Source organism: Vanellus vanellus (assembly GCF_965231255.1).
Source record: "Vanellus vanellus genome assembly, chromosome: 3".
Classification (NCBI taxonomy): Eukaryota; Metazoa; Chordata; class Aves; order Charadriiformes; family Charadriidae; genus Vanellus; species Vanellus vanellus.
The window spans coordinates 38544763-38569377 of NC_138907.1; the positions used below are offsets into that span (position 1 = coordinate 38544763).

General features: G+C 45.7%; 1 protein-coding gene across 1 annotated transcript in view; it reads right to left on the reverse strand.

The window, feature by feature from the left end:
* CRIM1 (cysteine rich transmembrane BMP regulator 1) overlaps positions 1-20139 on the reverse strand; it is a 200696-nt gene extending 180557 nt beyond the window's left edge. Inside the window, exons 1-2 of the mRNA XM_082480172.1 lie at positions 19439-20139; positions 4965-5138 (exon numbers count right to left, since the gene is read on the reverse strand). Of these exons, the coding sequence (XP_082336298.1) occupies positions 4965-5138; positions 19439-19790 (526 nt within the window). The 5' untranslated portion in view covers positions 19791-20139. The remainder of the gene's footprint in view (positions 1-4964; positions 5139-19438) is intronic.
* Between the last annotated feature and the right edge of the window lie 4476 nt (positions 20140-24615).

The following is a 24615-nucleotide window of genomic DNA, read 5'->3' on the forward strand; positions in this document are numbered from 1 at the left end:
TCCAGCCCCAAATGTGTGCATTTCCTCACAGCAGGATGGTTTACAACCTCTATACAAACCTTCTATATGGAAGACCAGTGACATTCCATGCAGAGAAGCAGGCGCTTTAAGCCTGGTCATAGAGTAGGGAGACCTCTAAGGCATAAGTGTGCTTTATGCTGTATGATCATCTATTCAAGTAACAAGTCTTTGAACGTTTGCAGTATGTCCACACAAAGATTAGTTAGAAGTTACCTCCTCGTCCTTTCAAACGTCTCTAATCCTACTATTTTCCAGGAAAACAAGGGTATGGGATGGGGACGACAACTGTCTTCAGTTCCTGTATTACTGAGACCCCACACTGGCCTCTCCGTACTTTCTTGCAAACAGACACCAGCACCCCTACACAAGTTACATACATGCGAGTAGAGATTAAAAACAGACTCTCCTATTTACAGGCTCCCCCGGTTCAGGGTAGAGCAAGACTTTGGGAGACAAAATAAAGAAGATGGCTTTTGGGCCCTGTCAATGACATCTAAGTGACATGACATTAGCCCTTGCAGCCTGATTTTGGGAAGGAAGGACAAATAAAGTTGTCTTATTTGCCTCATGGGGCTCGTTTAAGTCCATTGGGGCGCAAACGGTATGAAATAGGTAGGCAAAGAAAGCAAGAAAAGGCGGCAGGGAAAGATAAAGGTAGAAGGGAACACGAGGAGCCCAGGAAGGCAGGCAGGCACAAGCTGATAGGGGCAGAGAGATCCTATATGAACCTAACAAGAAAAAACTTCGGGTTAGCTGAGTAAGCAAGCTAGAACCGACATCAAGCCCAGAAGGGAAGACCACACACAGCCTGAAAACCTTAAGTATAAGACAAACTAGAGAAAAAAGGGAGATGACTAGAGAGGCACCTGAAAGGGAAGGTGTGAGCACAAAAAGACACGAGCAACCAAAATACACCTAAAAGCCCCGACCCCCCTTAGCACATACGCATTCGTATCTGGAAATGGGACTCCAAATTTCAGCTCACCGCTCGTTATTCACCAGGTCATATTTACGGAAGAGATTCCACATCTGGAGGCAAAGGCAGCTTTCAGCGAGGCATACGGGCTGATAGAGCTGGACGCTACAGCTGACACGATAACACCAGCATCTCCTGCGCATGGCCCTATGTACACTTGGTATGGTTGAGGCAGCCTAACTGCACCCTTCCTTCTTCTCTCAAGAAAACAACGAAAAATCCAACAAGACAAGAGGGGGGGAGAGAAGAAAAAAGCCACAGCACTAGTTTTAATCAGAACAAGCGAACCACACTGCTCTAGCACCACTAGCCTCTGCAATAGCCTTGCCTCAACTGCTCAGGAAACGGAAAGACAGGTCCTCAGTTAAACGAATGTATACACTCCATGAAAACTTGTCATAGCCATGCATGCAACTTTAATGAAATCGCTTGAGCCAGAATTTCTCTAGATGCCATTGTATACTACTAGTTTTCTAGGTTGACAGAATCACAGAATTATCAGAATTGGAAGGGACCTCTAGAGATCATCTAGTCCAACTCCCCTGCTAGAGCAGGATTGCCCAGAGCACATTACTCAGGACTGCATCCAGGCGGGTCTTGAAAATCTCCAGAGAAGGGGACTCCACAACCTCCCTGGGCAGCCTGTGCCAGTGCTCTGTCACCCTCACCGTAAAGAAGTTTTTCCTTGTGTTTGAATGGAACTTCCCATGTTCCAGCCTGTGCCCATTGCCCCTTGTCCTGTCACTGGGAACCACTGAAAAGAGCCTGGCTCCATCCTCCTTCAACCCACCCTTTAGATACTTGTATGCCATAATAAGGTCTCCCCTCAGCCTTCTCTTCTCCAGGCTAAAGAGTCCCAGCTCTCTCAACCTTTCCTCATAAGGCAGATGCTCCAAGCCCTTAATCATCTTAGTTGCCCTTAGTTCCAATTTGTCAAATATTCTGTAAAGTTATAAACCTATTTCAACAGTGTTCTTAAGAACAGCACTAGCGAAAAAACAGAGTTCACTTGATAGGACTTTCCCCCTTCCCCACTACTTCCATAATTAGAAGGAAAGCTACCTTACCAGTTTTCCCCTCAGCAGGATGGGGTTAAGTATCTTCCCTTGCCTCAGTTGTGTTATGGAAGTTCATCAACATATACTTATAAGGAATAGCAAAAATCTTGCAGAGTGACACACCTCACCGAACAACACAAAACATTCTCAACTGCTTCGTAAGTATCCTCAAAGTAGAAAACACATGGAAGTAGCTGCTTAAGTGGCACTTTTCTTTAAGTTTTCTTCAGAAACTCTGATTATGGTGTATTCATCATTCACGTGCTCAACTTACGTCTTTTTAATCACACTGTACTTAATTATCCATATCAAGTGTGGTGAGGAGAGGGAAGTTCGACTACCCTCTCTTGGTCCCATTTCCCATGGCAGACTTTATTAGAGTACTTCAAGATTTAAATTACTAGTTTCAAATCTTCCTGCTGTTATCTTTAACAGACAAACCAAAAGAGTGAAGTATACATCAGTACTTTGGATTTCAGGAAAATCTGAATTGGACATATTTAACAGACGTTATGAATCGCCCCTTTCTACACGACACTACAGTTTAAGACTTCGCTTGCCTTGAAGAAACTGAAATATTTCTCTATGTTAGCATGCTCTAAGAACCCTCTGGCTTGCATACTACCTAACCCGTATTTCAGGTGGACTTCCCAAACAGATTAATTCAACCTTTCGACTATAAACTTTGAAAGCCTGAAATACTCAAGCAGCAAATCCTGGCTCAGACACACCACAGCGGCCGTCCCACTCTCCCTAAGAGACTCTGCTCGCTCACCAAGCAGAGAGGTGGCAAGCGCAAGGGGAAGAGTTACTCCTCTTTTCCATTAGCTTCGGTACAGGATAAAACGTACATTTTAATTACCAAAACAAGAAGTAATGCATTTAAAGAAACAACCTCCAGAAGCAGTTAGCATTCAATACCTAATCCTAGTCAGGGAAAGAGGGAATAAGCGTTTACAGTGCAAAAACACAGCAGGCAGGTTTGACCGACTACAGCTGCCAAACGCAGACAAACCAAAGTTACACTAGGACTTCTGCCCTTCTATTAGGAAATACAGACAGATTTAACTTCAAACATTCCTCAGTGGTAGAAGTTTCACAGTCTGAGGATGCAAACGCAAATTTACATACTTATGAGTAAAAGCTGAACTGTCGTAACACTCATAACTGCCAGATTTCTGGTATTTAAGGGTATTGTTGCTGTTTCATCACTGCATCAACTATCCTTTCTATCTGTGAAGGATTAAAAAAAAAATAATAATCACGTCCTAAACTCTTCTACTGGTACCCTATAATCTGAGGCTTTTGGAAGAACACCCTCCCCATGTCCCAAAGAAATAAAACCAAGAAAAATGTACAAAAAAAAATAATTATACCCCTGAAAAACAACTGCATCATCACTGTCATACTAGACAGTTTACATGTAGAATATTGTTACTTCATGGCCAAGCTTAAAATGCGGTTCTTTTTAAAATGGGAATTTAGCCAAAACAAGAGGTTAGTGAAAGCAAGCCACTCAAAGAATCAACCTGCTTTAGTTAACGCCGTTCCACAAACTAAGTCCATTTCTTCTGAGTCTGCGAAAAACAAAACAGCATCCACAGCAGATTTCCTTCGCAAGTTAAACACATGATGAATTGTCATGCCAATAGTCTCCCGCTGAATTACTACAGACTTTGTCACACATTCACAAGTACACAAAGAAGTGGTGGGTGAGATTACTTAAGAACCCATAAATGCTACTGCCCACTACTACAACAACAAAGGGCCAAAGGTTGTGCCTTTCCTCTTCCTAGAGCTAAAAAGCCACCAAAAAACCCACACAAAGCACTTGTATGCCTTTAGTGACCAACATCATGACAGACGATAATGAACATGTTTCTGCCACCTGCATTTTTCTCACAAGACCTCCTTGTTTAAAGTCTGTAGCTCGACAACAATTTTCTTATGACAAAAGGAACACGACATCAGATCACACGTCCTCAACTCAAAGACAGTAACTTTAAATATGGTTAGTAGCCTTATAAATACATTTACTTTTGCAATATGACCTTAAATTTTGGTTTAAAGCAGACTAATTAAGCAGGTTCATGCCACTAATCAACTTTTGCATGTTGCTGGACACTTTGGAAAATGAACAGTAATTACAGCATCATAGAAAGGGCCCAAGATCAAACCTTCAACAGTTGTTCAAAACAATCCTAGAAATACACCATGGGAATTTCATTCCAACTTGATATATTTGAGCCAACCTGTTTTCAGTTCAGCCAAAAGCAACAATAAAAAAAAAAAAAAAACAAGAAAAAAAAAAAACACAACCAAAAACAAAACCCCCATGATGTATGTGTGCAGAAGATCAACAATTGTGGACTAATGCAAGTCTAATCAAAGGAACACGGAAACTGAAAAATACAAGCAACAAAGTAAGGCTACATTATGTAAACCTAAAGAAAATAGCAGTTCATGCATTGATATGAGATGCAAGTATAATCAACAACTACTCCTTTCTCTATGCCTTTGCTATTAAAACACTCTGTGTTTATTCATGGTTCAGTCGCATTAATAAATCTAAAGAGACTTCCTCACTGCTTTACAGCTAACGATACAGGAAGGTAGCTACCATGAATATATGCCATGAATATAAGCAGAACGGTTTTAGTCTTAAAGTCTGCATAACACACAAAGCACAGAGTATTATTTTCTTCCATTCTTCAGCCTACGCATTTGGAAGGCCAAACTTCCTGAAGTCTTATCCTCCTTTAAAGCATACAACTGTCCTCTGACAAGTACGAGACCACAGGTACCTGAAGCTACCCAAGTCATCCTAAAACATATGAAAATAGACCCTAGCTTTTCATCAAATGCACAGAAAAATTACTAACTCTGAATTACTGAAGACAAGTGCTTACCTTCAATCCTTTTTAAGGCCGACAGGCAAGTATCCCGGCTTGGAAATTCAAATGGATTATTACAGGTCCGAATGGTGTCACATTCACATTTCCCGTTGATTATGTTACAACCTGTTATAAGGTTTTCATTGCACGGTTCAAATCCAAGAAGCTGATCATCATCCCAGTTTTCATCTAAAATAAACAAACAAACTCGCTCACTATTGGATTTCGGCTGCAGTATATAAATTCAGCTGCTTTGAGTTGGGTGTGATTTACTTCAACATAGCGCTAAACAAAAGATAACAGATTAGAAAAAAAAGAAATGGATTAATCTAAACTGTGGGATTTGCCAAATACCATGTTTTGCAGCTGCTCTATTGCCCGTTTTGCTGCGGCTACTGGCATTGTTTACTTCCATCGGTATGAAAAACTGCGATCTCTCGGGGAAATGCATCGCTGTAGTACAAATGAGCGCTATTCTAACCGAAATAACTTTTACAGATACTTGAAGCAGTATTTATCACGGAAGTGAGAAAGTTGGACAGAATCTGCAGCTGTTCTAGAAGTCAAAATTGAGTCAGGAAGAGAGCATTTTTAAACCCGATTAAAAAATACATCACATAGAATTCACTCCAGAGATAACTTTTTTTATTACAAAAATACTGCAAGATGCCAGGCCTTTGATTCTGTAATATGACCAGAAGTGAGTTTTCCAGCACTCTTGCGTTACCATCCATACTCCAGGAGAATTGCTCAAGCACACCCCGCTCCTTGCTGTTGAGGGGATGGGGCATAGTTAGGCCGGAATGAGTCTCTCTGCTCAAATAATTCTGCTCCCTTTGAATCAGTCCCATCAAATGTGTGTAACTCATATTCCTACTGTACAACTCCCCATTTTCCTTTCAGAAGGAAACTACATGCAACGAGATTCCCCCCCCCCCCCCCCTTCAGGAAGCGATAAAACCATTCAATCCAGAATTCCACCAAGATTACCAGTCCTACAAAACCTCAGCTTCCTTAGGTCAAGTGCACATCCAGCAACACCCCCCCAACCCAGAAGTTTAAGCAAGATCCATGCTTTTTATGCAGGACTGAAGAAAATAAACCAGGCGTTAGGTATTCTTTGCTATAGAGCACCAGATCATTTTCCAACCTTTTCTGCCTACCAAAACAAGTACTACAGAACAGTCACACAGATAATCCACTGACTTCTGGTAATGACAAAAAGAATTTGTATTCACTCACAGTAATGAAAAATACCTTGTTTCAAGATTTTCAATCTCCATCCTTGTATTCCACAGCAGCTTTCACACTGTGCCTTCCAGTAGTTCACCCCATTTTGTATACTATCAACAAGCAAATTTCCTGCCAAGAAACCCCTAAAAAAAAGTTCAGGCATCTTCCAGCTATGAAGGGTGGGGGTTTCTGTTGTTGTTGGGGTTATCAGCAGCTGTCCTCCAGTATGGGAGGCCACAGCCAAACACAACCCCGTTGTCACTCAGTAGCCTGACTCTCAATAGCAGTCGAAAAGCTGATAGTAAATAACTTGTACACACACACTGAGGTTGACACGTAAATGCTGTCCGCTCACTGAAAGACGCAGAATATCCACCGACCCGCTGTTTTTCCTGTTCTGGGGGGGAAAAAAAAAAAAAAAAAAAAAACAACCAACACCTGGAAAGAGCTGTTTACCACTTAAGTACTGTACATGACCTGCACAGCAAGTGCCACAGCAGATTCTCACAGGTATGTTTCTCCCTGTACAACCAACTGCTCGCTTTCTGTTATAAGTCGGCAAAGCACCCTGCTGACAAAAAGCAATGAATAAACAACTAAGTCCACTTTAGATGCGAAGAAGGGAGCCTCCATGGGAACCTCATGGCTCTTCTACTCCATAAAAATAGCAAAGGAAGAGCAGTCATTAACCCCAGGAAACAATTTGTCTTTTTTTTATTTTCTTTAGTTAAAGTTAACCTATCATCCCATACAGCAACTGTATCAATAAAAGTCAAAGGAAGTATAGAAGTTCCTGAAGAGAAACTATTAAAATTCTTTCAAGAGATGATGCTGCTTCAGTAATGCCTGGGACACTTTCATCACGAGGAGGCCATGCAGGCAGAGGGAGGAGGGAAAAAAAAAAAAAAATCATGAGAATTTGGAGAACAATAATACATCCTGTTTTTGAGAAGCCGGAATACAGCCTGGACAATTTGTATTTTACAAATCACAGCAGTATTCCATGTAACGACAAGAACAAAAGAGGCTACAGCTGTGCTCCAAGACTTGGTGTTTCAAATTCTGTAACTGCAGGGACCACAGCTTCATCCAGATCGGTCTGTTTAAGCGTCTTAAGAAAACGGTTTGAATTGCTCCTTGTTTCCGACACACAGGCTCTCCTCCCCTACCACTCCGTACTGGTTAGGGCTTTGCCTGCCCAGGTGGCCACGGGACCCGTACAGCCGGGCACCCTTGCCCCCCGGCTCCCTAATGCTGCTCTACCCACCACCACCCTGGGACCAGCGCGGCGCAGACAGCTGGGGCACACAGACAGCGATGACAGCACACTTCTGCTTTTCCAGCACACCAGTTCAGACCATTATGCGAGCTTTTACCCTGCAGTATTTCAGCACTAGAGCTTTTCCGGCTTGACAGAGAGCTCAGCAGAGTCCCTGTTCACGCCCCACATAAGGTGGGACCCACCTGGCATGCAAAGCAGAGCCGTCCCTTACTCACGGTAGAACGACTCGATGCCGAGGCACCACGCGCTGCGGCACTACCCACGATATCATTCCATTTCCAGAACAGGTTAGTGTTTGCCTTCTCACCTGCCACCTCTCATGGCTTTTCAGACGGGAGCAGAAAAGGAGGTACAGAGGACGCGCACAGCCCAACGCCAGCTGCACCTCAAGTCTTCAATACCGCACCCCTCAAAAATGAGCTCAGCCAACATTTAAAGAGGATGGAAGAGAAATCCCTCAGGAACACTTGCAGACTATACAATTAACACGCTGAATCTTGAAACAAGGTATTTTTCATTACTGTGAGCGAATACAAAAAAAGTCACATTCAGACGGGAAGAATGCAAATCCACTTCTAGCCTGGACGTCTTTTACCAGACTGCTTTTCACACAATTTCATTTAGAAACAAGATTTCTATCAATGAAGGAGCAAACGTGTAACAAGAAAAGAGCTTACTTTAGTTTAGTAAATCAATGCAAAGTCTAGCGTGATCTTTCATGCAGACTTAAGACTCCTTTTCCTAGTCGATTTTGTCCTTTTATGAACAGAAATTAAAGGTCCTGTTAAATGAATACTTGTTTACCACTTAGGGTAAGCCCTCAGAAGTCACATCAGTATAGGGAGAACAAAATTCCTTGGAACGAAAGGTACAACCACATGAAAGCACTTGCATGAGCTAAAGGGATGAATCCAGTGCCTCGCTTGGATTCAAAGCTGTACTTATGCCATGGCTTAGGCTGGGCTGGTCACCAAATGAATGACAGATGCTCTCTTTTAAGAAGACGCTTCTCAAAAAAGCCTCTTAAAGAAGCCTTAAGAAGAGGCTCAACTGAAAAGTCAAATTACTGTAAAGAAAACGAGTTCTGTTCTATATCAAGCCAGGACAACTTACTTGATACAAAGGCATCTAGTGCTCTGCTTGATGCAGATAAAGGGTGGTCCAGTACAGCACGCTTGTTCCTTTAGAGGTCAGCAATACTTCAACTGATAACAGAAACACATCTTGAACAAAGTCTAGGCTCTGTGAAGCATATAACCTAGCCTCTATTACTCCCAAAATCATCATGTCCTGCAGACTCTTCCAAAAAATGAATTTTTACACACCAATGATTTGGAGACCTGGGACAGTTCATGAACAATTCCAAACTATAGCACAAACTCTGCACGCTCTGTTGACCTCCCTTATGGCTTTCTTTTCAGGAGAGCACTCTTTCATGCGTACCTCTCAGAAATCTGGATGATATGAAGGAAGAAATCGAGATATAATCATTTGTGAATGCTTTACTTCTCTGCAAGTAGTGTTGACAAGACCCAAACGTAAGAATTTAAGAGCCTCTCAAACCTCAGTATGCACATCCTATCCACTAGCTGACTTACAGGACACTTAAAAGTACAAAAAACCAGTAGGTGTTTAACATTCTAAGTTTTTTTTAGAAGCAATCCAGCTAAAGAGGTGCCCAAGCAAACTGTTCATTTTCATCCAAAGTGATCTTAGTTTAGCTGCGATTTCCACCATCTCGTTGTGCTGGCATGATCAGGTGGGGGCAAAAAAGGGAAGGGTCACTCTTTTTAGCAGTCCTTAGTTGACATCAGACTGTTGTTATATAGCCACTCAACTACCTTTTGCACACATGTCTAGAAGCGGTTCAAATCCTCCCAGCAGGCCAACAACTATAGCTTGAAAGTCTCTCTTTCAAATCACTTCTGTCTACATGCAGTTGCCCACTCTTTCCAACTCGTTCAGACAAGTTCCCTTTTCAGAAAAGAAAACAGCTCCGCATTTACTCAGACCAAAGTTAAGTCTTGGACATAATATTTCTTTAATCCTTAGTGTGCTTTCATACCATAAGGAAATCATGGGAGGGGAAGTATCGTGTTAATTCCATTTTTTTTCATTTTCTTCCATCATTCATATGATCATTTGCTTTCTGCAAAGCAAACGTTTCAGGTTGCTAACAATTCAAGTGCTGCTCTGGGTCGCTGAACTCCCAGGTCCTGCCATAGCATACATCTAAAGTACAGAAGAGGATTAAGGCATTAACAAGTTGAACAAGAGGTCCTTAAACAACAGGTCCAGTCTGGGAAACAGTCTGAGAAATATGTCACCAATAAGCAGCATTCCATCGCTTCTTCCGTGCTAAATCCTACATGCCAGCACTCACAATACAGCACCACAGCAGTGTGCCAGGCGTGATGCTCACCACTGAAGCACATACGTCTTCTTCACTTGAAGAGCTGCTTGTGTTTCCAGAAAAGCACGCAACTACAAAAAACTAACTTGGAGCCTTATTTTAAAGTATGCGGTAGCTCATTATAGTTGCATTTATTGTCCCCATATGCAAAGGATCATCTCAAAACAGGTGCAAGTTCAAAGTACAAGGAAAGACTTTTTCAGAGCCCCCTCCATTGCTTAAACTTTTGCTTTCCTTTCCTTGAATTCCTCCTTCTGCCCACCACAGAATCTTCTCTTCTGTGCCCCAACCCTTTTCTTCTTTTCTGGACATTTAATAAATATCAGCTATTGTTTGGAAAACCACATACTATTCTCCTTCACTGTTTATAAAGATAATGCATCACCTCAAACCAGCAAGCAACGTACTGGAATGGTCACTAAAGTATCGCTGTTGAAAACTAATATACAAGCATTGCACCCGCAATAATCTTAAATTACCGTTCAGGGGTGAGGGGGTAAACATAACTGGAGTGAACTGAGTGAAGTCCCATAATTTACATTCAACTGCAGCACGCTACTCAACTATTTCTGCCTTTTTAAAGCTGAACAGACAGGTTCTCAGGATGCTGAAAGAGCAAAGAGACCATCAAATACATGGACTGTTTCACTTTCGGATCATCAAAGTCACATCTTACAGACCTTGCATCCTTTTAAATCCTGCGCTTGGAGGAGGAGAGAGAACAGGTTTCACAGCGACAGAGGAGTGATCCTCACTGAGGCTGGTACTGTCCTCTGGGAAGGGGGGAACCTTTCAGAAGCTTCTCCATCAAACCAGACCCAAGGTCTGAGCCCCACACTCCAGCACACTGGTATACACAACAGCATTTTCAAACCAGTGGTACTCATTAAGATGGTATGAGACTCTGAAAAGATTCTACAGACTTTCTAAAATTAAAAAAAAAAAAAAAAAAAAAGGAAATACTTCTTGCCAGTAAGCTTTGGCTTCTCTTTGAACAGGAAAAAAAGAAGGATGGAAAGGAAATTCATGTTTTGGAGGAGCTGAACAATAGAAATGACTAATCACCACTAAAGAATGCTTGAAACCCAGCCCCAGACCTTGAAAAGCAGCAGAAGGGAAGGCTAGCCTTGAAGTGAGTTTGAGCTCATGTACTGGCCGCAATCCTCTCCCCTCCCGCAACTTATTCCTTCAGCAAAGTCATGAATCGGGGACCTGAGCTAGCAGAAACCTTGATGGCAAGACACACAACTGAGAGTTTTATGATAAAGCCAGTTTTTCCACCTTTTAGAAGGGTCCACTTTCCAAGATCAACCTTCGTGTGGAATGCACATCAGTACAAAAGGGCTTTGCAGCCTCCTAATAAAATTTCTACCCAGAGCTAGAAAGCAGAACCGTCCCATAACACTTAGATATCTCAGGAACACCACACATGTAAGGCCTGCCTCAAGCTCGGCTGCCTGCTTTCTCTTATTCCAACTAGAGCGTGTATCTCAGGTGATCAAATCCCCGATACAGTGAGAAAGATTTTTCACTGCAGCAGCGCTGCGTGTGTCTCAAGGCAGTTATTTCATACTAAGGAATGCAGAAAGTATTTAAACAAACCAGCTTTCCACTCAATTATCAGAAACTCCACAGAAGCCGTGAGGAAAGCAAGGAGATAAATGGAAGCATTAAGTGAAGCATGTGATGTGGACAACTATTTCAAGTTTTAAAGTCTTCCCTTGCCCACACTGTCTGCAATATTTCAGTTCTCCAAGTGTCCTCCCCCCCTTTTGGGGGGGGGGGTGGGGAGCGGTTGGAGGGTTTTTTGAGTCTTTTGGGGGGTGGTTGTTTTATTTGGTGCTTTTTTTGGGTGGGGTGTTTTTTGTTTTGTTGTGATTTGGGGGTTTTGTTTGTTTTGTTTTTTTGTTTGGTTGGTTTTTTTAAGACTTTCGCTATCATGGTTCCTCTCAACAAGACTGAATGATGCTTCCAATGGCCTTCTGCCCCGAAGACGGTCTGAAATGATAAATAATTAGTCTTCAAGTCTGACCCCTAGACATTTAAGCACCTGAAAAAAGATTTGCAAATAAGTTATTTTAATCCTATGACCAGAACCATGTCTTGTTTGTAAATAGCTGACTGAAAATATTACACAGTGTCCCAGGGTTTAATTGGTCAGCCAGAGCCTCTGCCAGTACTCCCCTGATTAGAATGAGCACGGACAGCAGCGTTTCAGCTGTCCTAGCAGATTTTTCCTCCAGCTCTAGAAAACTCTTTAAAAAAAAAAAAAAGAAAATAATTGCTAAAGCTTCAGGAAAGGGCCAAACCCCCGTACCCGTTTTTCAAAGGAGGCTAAAATTCCTATTGATTTCCCCCCCTCCCCTCCAAGCTGCACCCAAAGGCTCCAGAAGCCTGCACGTACAGCAGCACCCATCAGCTTCGCTGCAAGGCAGTAGCTGACTTGGCAGCTCCCTGAAGCTACTCAGCAGAAGCAAAGCTGACAGGAGTAGTAAAAGTTGTGCCTAAGACAAATTCTGGAACAGGGCTGTGAATAAAGCAAAGCTATACCGAGAACAGTCCACACTATTAGAAGAAATCCGATGTCCTAAACCTTTTGCCGCTTCCCCCCCAAATCATTAATGCAGCATCGCTGAACACCAGAACTATGGGGTGTAATTTCTGTGAAACATCCCATTTCTTAGTCATAGATGACTACAGGAAAAACTCTACATACTGGGAATTTAGTATTAGCATCGAGGCTTTTTTCTTCTTCTAAAACCTAACTTAGAAATAGACGTCCGCTGGAGTCTTTCTATTATCAAAGCAGCACATTTTACATTAGCTCATGTAACCCCATTATCAGTAAGACCTCAGCTTGTTATCAACAGCCCATCAGTGAGGGGAAGAAACACCTCCACACGCGCACACGTCCAGCCCTTCCGAAAAACCTCCTGAACAGAGCCCAGCACAGGCTGTAGCAAAACCATGAACTTGCAAGGGTAAGTGACCCAATAGAATGGAGTCCCTCAGATTCAGAAACATTACACTTGCTAAATTTTTCACTCATTAAAAAAAAAAAAAAAAAAAACCAACAAAGAGCTGGAGCCTATCAGTCTCAAGGCAGCTGGCTATATAAAGCTTGAAGTTCTGGAAATTATTAAGCACATGGGAACGGGTGCATGCCTGTGAGCTGGTGCTTCTCCTCCTGTCCACAACCCTATGCTCTCCTGTTCGTTTTCCTATTAAAAGACTTTCACACTCCTGACCCACAAGGTGTTAACATGATTTGAAGTTAAGTAGTTAAGTAACCAGTATACCCAGTGAAAGCTGCTGGGGACTGAATATCGCCTCTGGTAAAGGTGTGAACGGCTTCCATTCACCTCAGTACGTTACTAAGGGCTTACTTCCTCCAAACATGGCCAAACTAGTCTGCTCAGAGGAGAGCTCCCTCAGGGAGCATCTTTTAATCTGTATGCTTATGTGGAATTTAATCTAGATAGCCTTTATACAAAGGTATCTTCACATCTTAGTTTATGTTGGTAAGTTTCTGCATATACATAAGCTTTCTATGTCAGTATCAGTCATTTCCCAAATTGCATGCATATATAGCACAAGGGAGAGTTAAAACATAATACCGTCAGCCTACACAGCCCGTGTCAGGTGAAGTCTCAGGCAAAATCCCGAATTCACCACGTCCAAGTTTACGCTCCCTGAGGATTAAATGCCTCCTCAACTGAAAGCAGTTTGCAAGTCACAAGAAACATTTAATAGGTCACTTCTACAAAGTATTTAATCCATTAAAACAGAGAAACATTTGGTCCTGTCTGCAAGATGCTATAAACTTTACTCATCGAGATGAAGAATCCTCGATGAGGGTGCAAAGAAAGGAGGGGAAAAGGAAGACGGAGGCATTTTTGAACCATATTAATGGATTACTTATTACATAATATGCCTGTCAGTCAAATGACATTTTGGTTGACTAAGTACTATGCAAGAAGTTAAATTATTCTTAATAAGCATTCTTGAATCAGCTAGAGGGTACTTAAAACAGCAAACATGCCTAGGGACGCAGAAATTACGAGGAACTACTATCCGAGAAGTTTGAAGGTAGCTTAAAGAAAATAAATAACTCTTGTAAGCAGCATGATTTTGGGGAACCTGATTAAATAACCATTCTCTACAGGCAAAAATTCACATCAGCAGAGGATGCTTGACATACAGTTGTGAGAGATCAAATGGTTTCAATAAATTAAAATAAATTAAAGAAAAAGGAGTATTCTTCTCGACAGAAGTTGAGATTTAGTCATTCAGCCCATCCACCTCACAATTTCTAGTTTTAAACTAACTGTGCTGATCCGCAACAGTAAAACCTGACCAACTCCTGCATCAATAACCCTCCTCATATCCGTTTGACTTCTCCATTTAATTTTTGTTGAAATATCGGAACGAAGTGATTTCCAAAATTGAAATGTGATGCCCAGAAACAGAGAGGAAACCATTTCCAAGTCAAATAAGCACCTAATCTAATTTAAATTCCATGCCACACTCAACGTTACACGTTCTTAGTGATGTTGAGATTTTGGCATAGACATAAGTCAGAGTAGAAATAGCTTATAAATTATCCAGCCTGAGCTTAAGGAGTCAGCGTGTGCCTATTAAGTGTCTTCTGGAGGGTGGGGGAAGGGGACTGTTAAATATGGTCAAGACTAGCATATCAGAAGCTGAACATTCACCAAAGAATTACTTCTCATTCCAGTTTCACAAGTTCAGCAATTTTCATGATTTCATGATTTTTTTTTTTTTTTTTTTTACAGCATAAATAATTTGCCCATTTTTTTCCCCCCGACAGCCTGGATTGCTGACAGCCTTTGAACCAAGTATTTTGACTGCCTTCATGCCAACAATCACTTGGCACACCACTTAATACTGATTAAGTCCCCAACTAGATCATCAGTTTTAACACTTGATGTTAGTGGAGGAAGTTCTCTGTACACAGGTGGACATCAGAACTATTTGGACATTTCCCCAAACGTCCACTGCATAACAGAATAAGAAAAAAACAAACAAACAGTTAAGAAATCTGGGCAGCCCTGTTCCAGTCAAACAGATATAAACATAAACAACCAGGTTGCCCACATGAAACTTCTAACTCACTTGAACTTCAGTATCTTGTACTCAAAGCAAAATACTACCTGATCTTCAAGGGTCTGGACTGCATCACGGGCATGTCATATACAAGTCTGTCTGGAGACAAAGCAATCATGTTCTAGCCTTTGGGTCCACTGACCCCTTAGATAGAGCGTGTGGGACCAAAACCAAGTGAAAACAAGGTTCTCCCAAGGATACTAGCTACACAAGTTACAAGCAGCGGCACTACTTGTGGTAAAAATACTAGCAAGTCTGTAAGCAAGTTGTTCTTAGTTTAGAAAAGCAGAAGAGAACTCCATTAGCATATGTATAAACCGATGCCCGAACACAAGAAAGCTTAGTTCTCCTCCTTGCAATTTTGAAAAAAAAAAATACCCCCAAAAAACCCACCCAACCTAAATTATCAGAGTTTAATTTTTTTCTCTCATCAGCTCCAGTTTCACTGCACGTTGGTTACATACAGTATATACTGTACCCTTACATATCATACTCTGTTACATGTTTCTAGGGCAGGAAAATTAGTTCACAGCAGGCTTGGAGGTGCATGGGGAGAACACCCAAGCTCTCCCTGCTTGTTCCAACGAGGGGTCACGCAGACAGTAATGCTCCAAGCTCCCAAAAAAGCCGCAGATTAGTAGAAGAGACTGGGACTAGCCACAGTAGGGCAAGCTTCTACCGTCATCCTGGAGGATTAACCCACATACTTCCCGATACTTGCCTAAAATCCGCTACAGCAGCTTTCTCCCGGTCCCAAGGAAACGCCGGTTCAGAAGCTACGTGCTAGGCAAACAAGCCTCAAATATTCAAGGCAAACCTTAAACTAGCTACAATAGGCAAAAAGTATACAGCAATAACTGTGCACCCCCTCCAAAAAATACCCCAAACCCCACCAAAACAAAAACCCAAAACAAAGTACAAGTGTTATTGGTAAGCCACTGGAGCAGAAATACCTTCTTCCAATGGCTACCTGGAGGCTAATTTGTACGGAAGTATATCCTTAAAGGAACCCAAGGACACAGTAAAACTAGTAGTTTCATTAACTTTGCATTTCAAGTATATATCACAGAAACTTACATTATGTTTCTATTACACGGTTAAAAATAGTATCAGCTCATTTCCAGGATTATTTCACATGCCACTATTTCGCCTTAGAAGAGTTTAGCAAAGCAATCAAGGCCTCTTCACCCAAAAGGTCCAGAAATTGGGGAATTGTTGAAACAGACGCACGAAAAGAGTCATCCCAAGAAATGCCTTCACAGAGTAACAGAACTTCTTTGGCACGGCTTTTCCAAGGCTTTCCGATTCCCCAGAAGGCAGGAGCCTTGCCCAGCTGGAATGCTGCAGAAACTAAGGCTATTGTGCTTCTGGAGAACTCCAGTCTAATTCAAGGGTGGCTCTACACCTCTCATCGAAGGCAGAGACCAAAAGCAGTCCCTGCTTTGAGCTCAGCATTTCTCAATGCTAAGAGCTGAGTTTGGAAGGGGCTGTAAGGCTCTCGACACCTCATGGAACCAACCCAGCAGCATCCCAGTAGAGCCAACAGAGGCTGGAAGCCTTCAAAGTCTCTCAAGATTGCCCTTCAAGAAAGGCACCCACCCGAAGCCGATGTCAGGATTATTCTTTAGCAAGAATATAACTGCATTCAGGAAAGGCATTTACATACTTCAGTATAATGCCACAAATCGAGCCTCAGAACTGCATAAAGATGTGAATAGTTAAGGTGGCGAGATGAATGAGAACTTCCTTCAGGTTTTAGAAGGATGAAGAAAAGAACCTAGAATCAGCGGATTTAATTAATAAACACTGGTTTAACAAAACCTAGTCCATTTCTAGTTTCAGAAAGAGAGGCTACCAGTGGCAGATGCTACAGAGACTTCTCCATCAGGCATTACAGGGTTCACCTATGCCAAGCACATTAAATACTAATACCAAGTTAACAGACAAGTATTTTTACCTGCTGCAATTCCAGCTCTTAAAGTTTTCTGTAGCCCAGTATGCACTGATACTCTGAAATAAGACACTGCTAAAGCTTTGAAAATGACTTAAAAAAAAAATGCTTATAACTGTAGCCAGTAGGGGTCATTTCAGTGTAAAAAATTGCAGTGAAAGAAAAGGCTAGAGAAAGGAAGGAGAGTAAAAACATCAATTTCTATTCACACAGTTCTGTAAGTCACTTCCATTTCCTCCTCCCTGAACTGGGGTAAGAAAGGGTTTGCACTCCCAATAGACAGGATAAAAAAAAAAAAAAACAAACCACAAAACACACCAACCACCAAACAAAGAAAACGAGACAAAAAAACCCAAGTAGCCTTTATTTCGTTAATGGCTAAAGGCATGGCTTAATACTGCTCACACATCAGGCATCACCAGCCTAGCCTGTTGCACATGTGCCTGTAAACTGCATAACCATTTAGGTCACCACGATCAAAAAAAAAAAAAAAAAAAAATTAGAGCTAAGCAACCTCATTTTAGTCATCAGAGGTAGTACGTTAAGTCCTCTTTTTTCCTCGCTGCCACCCCTGGTGCACAACACACACCATGAAGAACAGTACATTACTTCTGCTGCTTAGAATGAGGCAGTTTCCTGACAATTCAGTAATAGGTATTCCAGGACTATTTATTAGGCTGACAGTTCAGCTCAGTTGCTTTTCATTTACGAGAATGAAAATTAAATAGATAAGTTATCTCCCTGGCTATTCCTATAGGGACAGCTGGAACTAGTTCCTAACCACAACACTAATTGAAATGCAATCTTGCCAACAAATGCTTCATACTATTTTCAACAGTAGATGGGACGTGTTACGAGTTGAACTACGGCAACGTACAGATTGCATCACTTCAAAGGAATGAAATACTCCTAAACTGCCAGAGACGTCCGTACTGTGATACAGTCCGGGAGTTGGAACATTAAGGCATTTAATGACTGCGGGCTTTTAGTTCCTTTAACCAAGGGGGGGGGGGGGGGGGAGCTACTGAAGCCAAGCTTTTACTTGAAAACATGCAAAAAGAGAGAAACTCATCCAAAACCAGGTAGGTTTTTAAAATACCTTGCCCTTCTTTGCTTGTACTTTTCTATTTAAGAAAACTTTTACAATACATAATAAAAATAAGAGAGAGACTACAGCAACATACACACTCAGCAACACGGTCTCAACCGATGTCTTCAAAGTAGTTTAGGGCCCTTTTTAATTGTTTAACAGCAGAGCTTTTAACCCTGGAGCTGGTCCTACGCAAGCAACAACTGCAGAGGCTGGTGGCGTTGGTTCCAGCACAGGCGGGACGCGCTGCCCTGCTCCGCTGTGGTTTGCAATTTATTGGTGAGGGAAGCAAATGGAATTTAAAACCAATAATAAGCGCCGGGACAAAGGTCAGCTGCCCACTAAAGATGACCGATTTTAGCTCTCTCAAAACAGGGCATCATTTTAAATGCGAGTTTTTTGGACAGATGCTGCCTCACCAGCTCTCTGGACTTTCTGCTGCCCTCTACCCGCCGAGAGGAGACCGCCTCCCTCTCCTTTTCCAGAATTGTCGAAGCTCCCGCTCCGAGTCCCACATACATTTTATACATATCCCAAACTACTGGTTATTTGTAATCTCTTTACAGCGCCATGTTTTCCCTCAACTTGGGGGGAAAGGGAGCTGGATGGACAAGGCAAAAAGAGACTCGAAATTTGCCTCCGGCCTTTCGTTAAGTTATATATGTGGAAAAAATAAATCTGGGGGACTCCGAGAGATACAAAATTTGGAGGAGAGGGGGGTCAACTCCTCTGGCATTTCATAGCTGTTCATCACCTCACAAGCAGCCGACGGGAAGCAGAAAGTGACTTTGCGAGGAGTTCTGCCGTGGGGATTTCTCCCTCCCGACCCTTTGATGCTCCAGCAGGGAAAAAGACATCCCTTATCACTGTATACCGAGTAGGACAGGCGGGGAGGTATTAAGTGACAGGAACAGGAAGGAAAACTTTACAACAGATGATCAGCCTTTGTGTTTCCTTACAGAGGAGGGAATCCGGAACAGGCATCATGTGTGCACGACTGACCTCCGCCGCTTTCCATCTGCCAAACCCCTTTTCCCAAGCCCCCTTTTTGTCCAGGAAATTTTCAGTTTGGGCACCGGCAGCTGGTGCTATCGGCTATCAGCGAGAACGGCGAAGCGCTACGGCAAGCGAGGAGCGGGGAAGAGCCGGGAAGTTCAGGCTCAGAAAACGAAGGGTAAAAGTTTTAAATAAGGGGGTTTATGTGGGGGGGGAGAGCTTAAAGAGACACGCTCGCTGATGGGACAAGCGGGCGGCGGGGAGGGAAGGAGGGCGCACCGGCGCCTAAGGCGCCGGTGCGCCCTCCTTCCCTCCCCGCCGCCCCGCCGGTACCCCCACCCCGAGGGATGGACGGACGGACGGATGGATGGACGGATGATGCCCCGCCGCCTCTCACCTTCGCAGACCCCCACTTCGTACTCGGTGATGGAGTCTCCGTTGAGCGGCGGTCGGATGACACAGCGCAGCCCCCGGTCGCAAGCTCCGTGCAGCCCGTAGACGCCCCCGCAGCTCTCGTTCCGCTGCCGGGCGCACATGAAACAGCACCCGCAGATGCCCAGCACGATGCTGCCGGGGCAGCTCTTGGGTTCTTCGCACTTCGATTCGTCGCAGGGTAAGCAGACCAGAGCCCGCGTCCCGGACTCGCCCAGCAGCAGGGCCAGCAGCGACAGCCACCCCGCCGCCGCCAGGTGCCAGCCGCCCTCTCCGCCCGGCCGTCTCCTCCCCGCCGAGACCGCTGCCAGGTACATCCCGGCCGCCGCAGCCCGGCCTGGGCCGGGAGACGGGGGGGAGGGAACCACTCCGAAGCCCCCTCGCCGGCCGGCGGACCCGAGCGTGCCGCGGCTCCTTCCCGCCGCCGCCGCCCCCTCCTCCGGCCCCCCGAGGAAAGTTTCCCCTCGCGGCGGCGGCTTCAACCAAACTTCTCCTCCGGGTGGCGGCGGCGGCGGCTCCGCCCGCTGTCCCCTCCGGGAAGCGGCGCCGGTCAGTCCGTCCGTCTGTCCGTCACTCGCCCGCCGGCTCCCAGTCCCGCGGCGCGCTGCGAGCGAGCCTCTGGGAGAGGCGGCGGCGGTGGCAGTGGCAGTGGCGGCGAACGTCTGTGCCCCGCTCGCTGCCCGAGTCCCGACTCGCCTCCTGCCTGCAACTCGCCCCGCTCCGAGTGCGCCCTCTGCCCTTCCCCCATTGGGCGGTGATCGCCTTCGCCCCACCCCGGCTGCCTGCTCGCGCCTCCTCATTGGGTGCCGCCTGGGATGGCCACGCCCACTCCTCCTCCCACCCCCTCCGTTCCCCCCCCCGCCCCCCCAGCAGCCCCAGATCCTGGGGCTGGGGAGAGACGCAGCGGAGGCGAGGAGCCGCCTGGGCCCCACGGCGGCCGCCGCCGCCGCTTACCCCCGCCCCTCCCCTCCCCCGCCCGGGGCTCCGAGCGCGGAGCGGAGGGAGGCGGCGGCGACGGCGGCGCCAGACCCCGGGGACGGGCCGGCGGCGGAGTGGGGAGGGGGACACCGGCGGGGGGGGGGGGAGAGGGAGAGGGAGAGGGCGAGGGCCCTGCGAAGGGCGATGGGGGGGGAAGTCGCGAAAGGGGCCTCGCGTCCCCGGCGGCGAAAGCCGCCTCCTCTTCCTCTGCCGCCCCCCCCCCCCCCCTTCCCCCGAGGGGCGCGGGGATCCGGGATGGGGAGCGGCGCGGCGCCCTCTCAGCCCCTGCGCCAGGGAGGGGGGGGGAGAGCCGCCCACTCCCCGCCCCGTCCCCGCAGCCAGGCCCCCGATGGCGCTCAGGTGGTCCGCGGGTGCGGAGCCGTGACCCACTCGCTCCGCGGGGGCGGGAGAGGGGCTGCGCTGCCGCCCAGGACGGCTGCAGCTGCCCCCGGTCTAACGGCAGCGGCGGCGGAGCGCTGTCCCGGGCCGCCCCCTCCGCCCGCTGGTAAACAAGCGGAGGTACCGCGGTTCGCCCGTGGACCTCGGCACCCAAATCCGCCCCCGGGCCGGCCCGTGGTCTTCGCTGGCGCACGGACAGGAGGCCCCGGCGGCTGCCGCCGCTGTCCAGAACCGGCCGCGGTGCCCGGGCGAGCGGCGCGGGGCGGGCAGCCGCGGCCCTGCAGCCGCGGGCGGAGCGCGGCCCGGGGAGAGGCGGCGGGAGGTGTGCGGTTGCGGCGGCGCTGGTGCTGCCGCGCTGGGCCCGGCGGCGGTGGGCCGGAGCGGGGCGCTGCCCGGCGGGGCGGGAGGGCCGGCGGCGTCCCCGGAGGACGGGCCGGCAGGAGGCAGCGGCCGGCGCTCCGCTGGCCGCGGCGGAGCGCGGCTGGAGGGAGCCGCCTGACCCGGAGCGGGACGAAGGAGCGACGGGAGGGGAACACATAACGAGCGGGGTTTGCCGACAGGCGAACCGCGGGCTCGTCCGCGCTCGGTAACCGCCGGCGGCAGCCGGCGGCGGGGGGGAGGGGGAAACGGGAGGTCGTTGCCTTCGCACGGGCAGCCCCGCCGTATAACCGGGTAGCGGGGTCGGCTGCTGCCGTGTCGCGCCGTGCCCGGGGTGCGAAGGCGGCTGTGGGAGCAGGGTAGTGGGCTTGGCAGGAGTGCCCGGAGCTGTGGCGACCGAGAGGACGAAGTCATTGACTCGGCAGGTTGAGGGGAGGGGTGGTGGTGTGTCAGCTGCAGGGTGCTGAGCCTGGAAAGTCTTGGGTTGCGCGTACTGGTGCCAGCGACGTGGGAAATTTTAGGAGAGAGGTTCTGGAAACTTAATATAGGTTGTTACAGAGGGTGCCGAGGTATGGCTTCTGCAGTCTCTCCAGTCCCGCACGCACGTTGGCTTCACCAGAAGGAACCAGTTGTCGTGTCAATGGAGGAGCTGCTCTGTGAGGGCAAAACTCCCCATTGGCAAGGCCAAGGACAAGTTGCTACCAGTAACAGAAGAAACTATAGTGTAAAGCTTTGGCAGCAATAGCAACACCTTTTTGGTGTGTTTTAAAAAGCACTGTAATTCACTGCTGTTCACTCCAGCCTAAATGCTTACTGGTAGCAAAGGTTGCCTATTACTAGCACAGGCCCATTACTAATGGAAACAGTACAGATGTCTAACGTGATGCTGAAAAAGAAAGCATTTCCACATTTGTCTAAAAGAAGGCGTTTCCCATATTTGTCTATTATTAAAATTAACAATGTTTTTATCATATCAGAATAGCTGACTTTATTCTGATCCACTCAGAACTTAAACTAAATTGTAGATGATATTGTTTTTCAAGAGCTACAAATGTTTTAATTAGCCCCAGTAGTTTGCAAGGCATTGATCTGTTTTCCAGTGAAATGTCATTATTGTGATAAAATGCTATCAATACAGCATCCATTATGTGGATTAGGGCCATTCAGCTGACATATCTCTACAAGGAATGGACGATGAGAAGCAGCCATCTACTGGGCATCAGTATTTGAACTGATACTGTGCTACATTTTTTAATACATTTGGAAAGTAAATGACAGGCTGATCTCATTAAAGGCGCCATGTTTTGGTATATTTTGTATATGTTTGAGAACAAGCAAAACTATCGTGTGTTCCTGTATTCTGGAAGGTGGTAAGTCAGGAAAGCACCCTGAAGGTCGTATTGGACAAGCGCTCAAACTCTCAAGTGTTACGACAAATGGACGATGCTTCCTGGTGTAGCAACCCACTGAGCTAGAAGTCTTGTTCTGTTTCACCAAAACGCAGGTTCTTGCCTCAGCCCGCTCGTGTCAGTTTGCCGAAGCACCTGCAGGGGTCAGAGTACTTTTGATTCACCAGAAGTTTCCACCAAAAAATCCCACTGTGATTTGGATGAGAGCAGTTTGTAAAAACATACCGTTTCCTACAAACTGGAAACGCTGCCTTTTGGTCGTGTCTTTTACTGACGAGGCACATGAAGGGGTTTTACCTTCTATGTATAGCGTCGCTGAGACTGCTTTTCGAATGAGGCATACAGTTCCTGCGGCTGTATTTTTAAAACACTGTTCACAAACCCGAGATCGTGCAGAAAGGAATCACAAAAGTGATTTCAGTGCGAGAGAGGATGCTGTAGAACACAATACATGAGCAGAGACTTGAATTCAATAAGCTTAGTTTGTCAAAAGAGGAGAAGTGAACTGATTACAGTGTATTAATCCCTTCATGTGGAAAAATGAACTGGTCTATGAAAAATATGTAGGTATTTTTCCAGGACTTGTGAACATAGCCAGCATGGAAATCCCAGACATGTTGGATTGCATGCACAGGCAGTTCAATATTTCCCAGACATGCCAGACCTACCAGTCATGTACTGTACTGATGTGCAGTATACTCAATGCACAAAGAATTCATTGGACCTACTGTGCCTGTTTGCCTGTGTGGGAACGAACAAAGAAGCGCTAGAAGCAGTACAAAAACAGATGAGGAGGAAAGCTACGGGCAGCTTAGATAAGAATGTCGTAGGGCCCTGAGAAAAAGAGAGCAAACTTTTGAGCTGACTGCCAAATGAGAGAGGCTTCAGCTGTGAACGGGATTAGTACCCTGCTTCGCAGACTGATTGCCCAGTGATAGCTGCTTGTAACGGAGCAAAATCTGGAAATATTTATGGAACAAGGGCCAAAATTTAGGGTTCTTGTCTCCTTGTTCTGTGCCCTTTAGGTAGAAGTCATGTACTACTCTTGCGTGTGCTTGTGTTTCCCTTTTCTGGCCCCACGAATCTAAATAACTTCATTGCACAGAGGCACGGGTTCAACAGGAAAGGTAGAGAATGCTTCTGCCCCAAACCTGAGAGGAGTCCATAGGGACAATGAAGTACTCCTTGAAAACCAGCAGATCTGATATCTGATGACTTTACAGGGAAAGTGAATATCCCTGCTTTCTCCAGCGAGAAGCAGTGAAGGATCCTCACAGGGAAATTCACTTACCCCTGCTTCTTGCCACCTCTTGATTTATTAAGGGGTCCACTGATCCAAATAGCTTAGGAGTAAGCAGATTCAGCTACTGAAGTGAAATCAGCTCTTCATTTCCCCTAGAAACAGGTTAGTAAATACAACTAAATACAACTGTGGGAGGAACAAAAGCATTCTGATAAACAGACTGTAGCAGCTGAAATGTCCTGGGCTTGTTTTCCTGTAATGTTAGTGTTGTATCAAAGCCACATCTGGGCTGGATGAAGTTGCAGCAGTAATCGAGTGGAGCTGTATAGCTTTATTGGTCATCATGTAATGTAGCGTTTTTGCAAAACCACACGGCGCTATGAGAAAACTACTGCCCCCTTCACTAATTCCTCAGTCCTGTACTCACTCCCCTTGCTACTGATAAATCTCCCCATGCGAAAAGTAGTTGTTCGGCATACATCTCCTGATAAGTCTGATATTCACAATAAGTACAACTGAAATACAGATTTCATTTTATGACATAGATGAAGATAACTTTTATACTACCAAAGATAAAAGTCTTCCCCCCCACCCCCCACCCCCAGCACTAATTAAAGTATCAAAATGTCTTCATTTCAATTCAAAAGTTTGTTTCTACTGTGCTGATATATACTGGTAACTCCTTGTGTATCTCTGAATTTTCTGAACGTTGGTGATTTTAATAGCAAGGCTGTA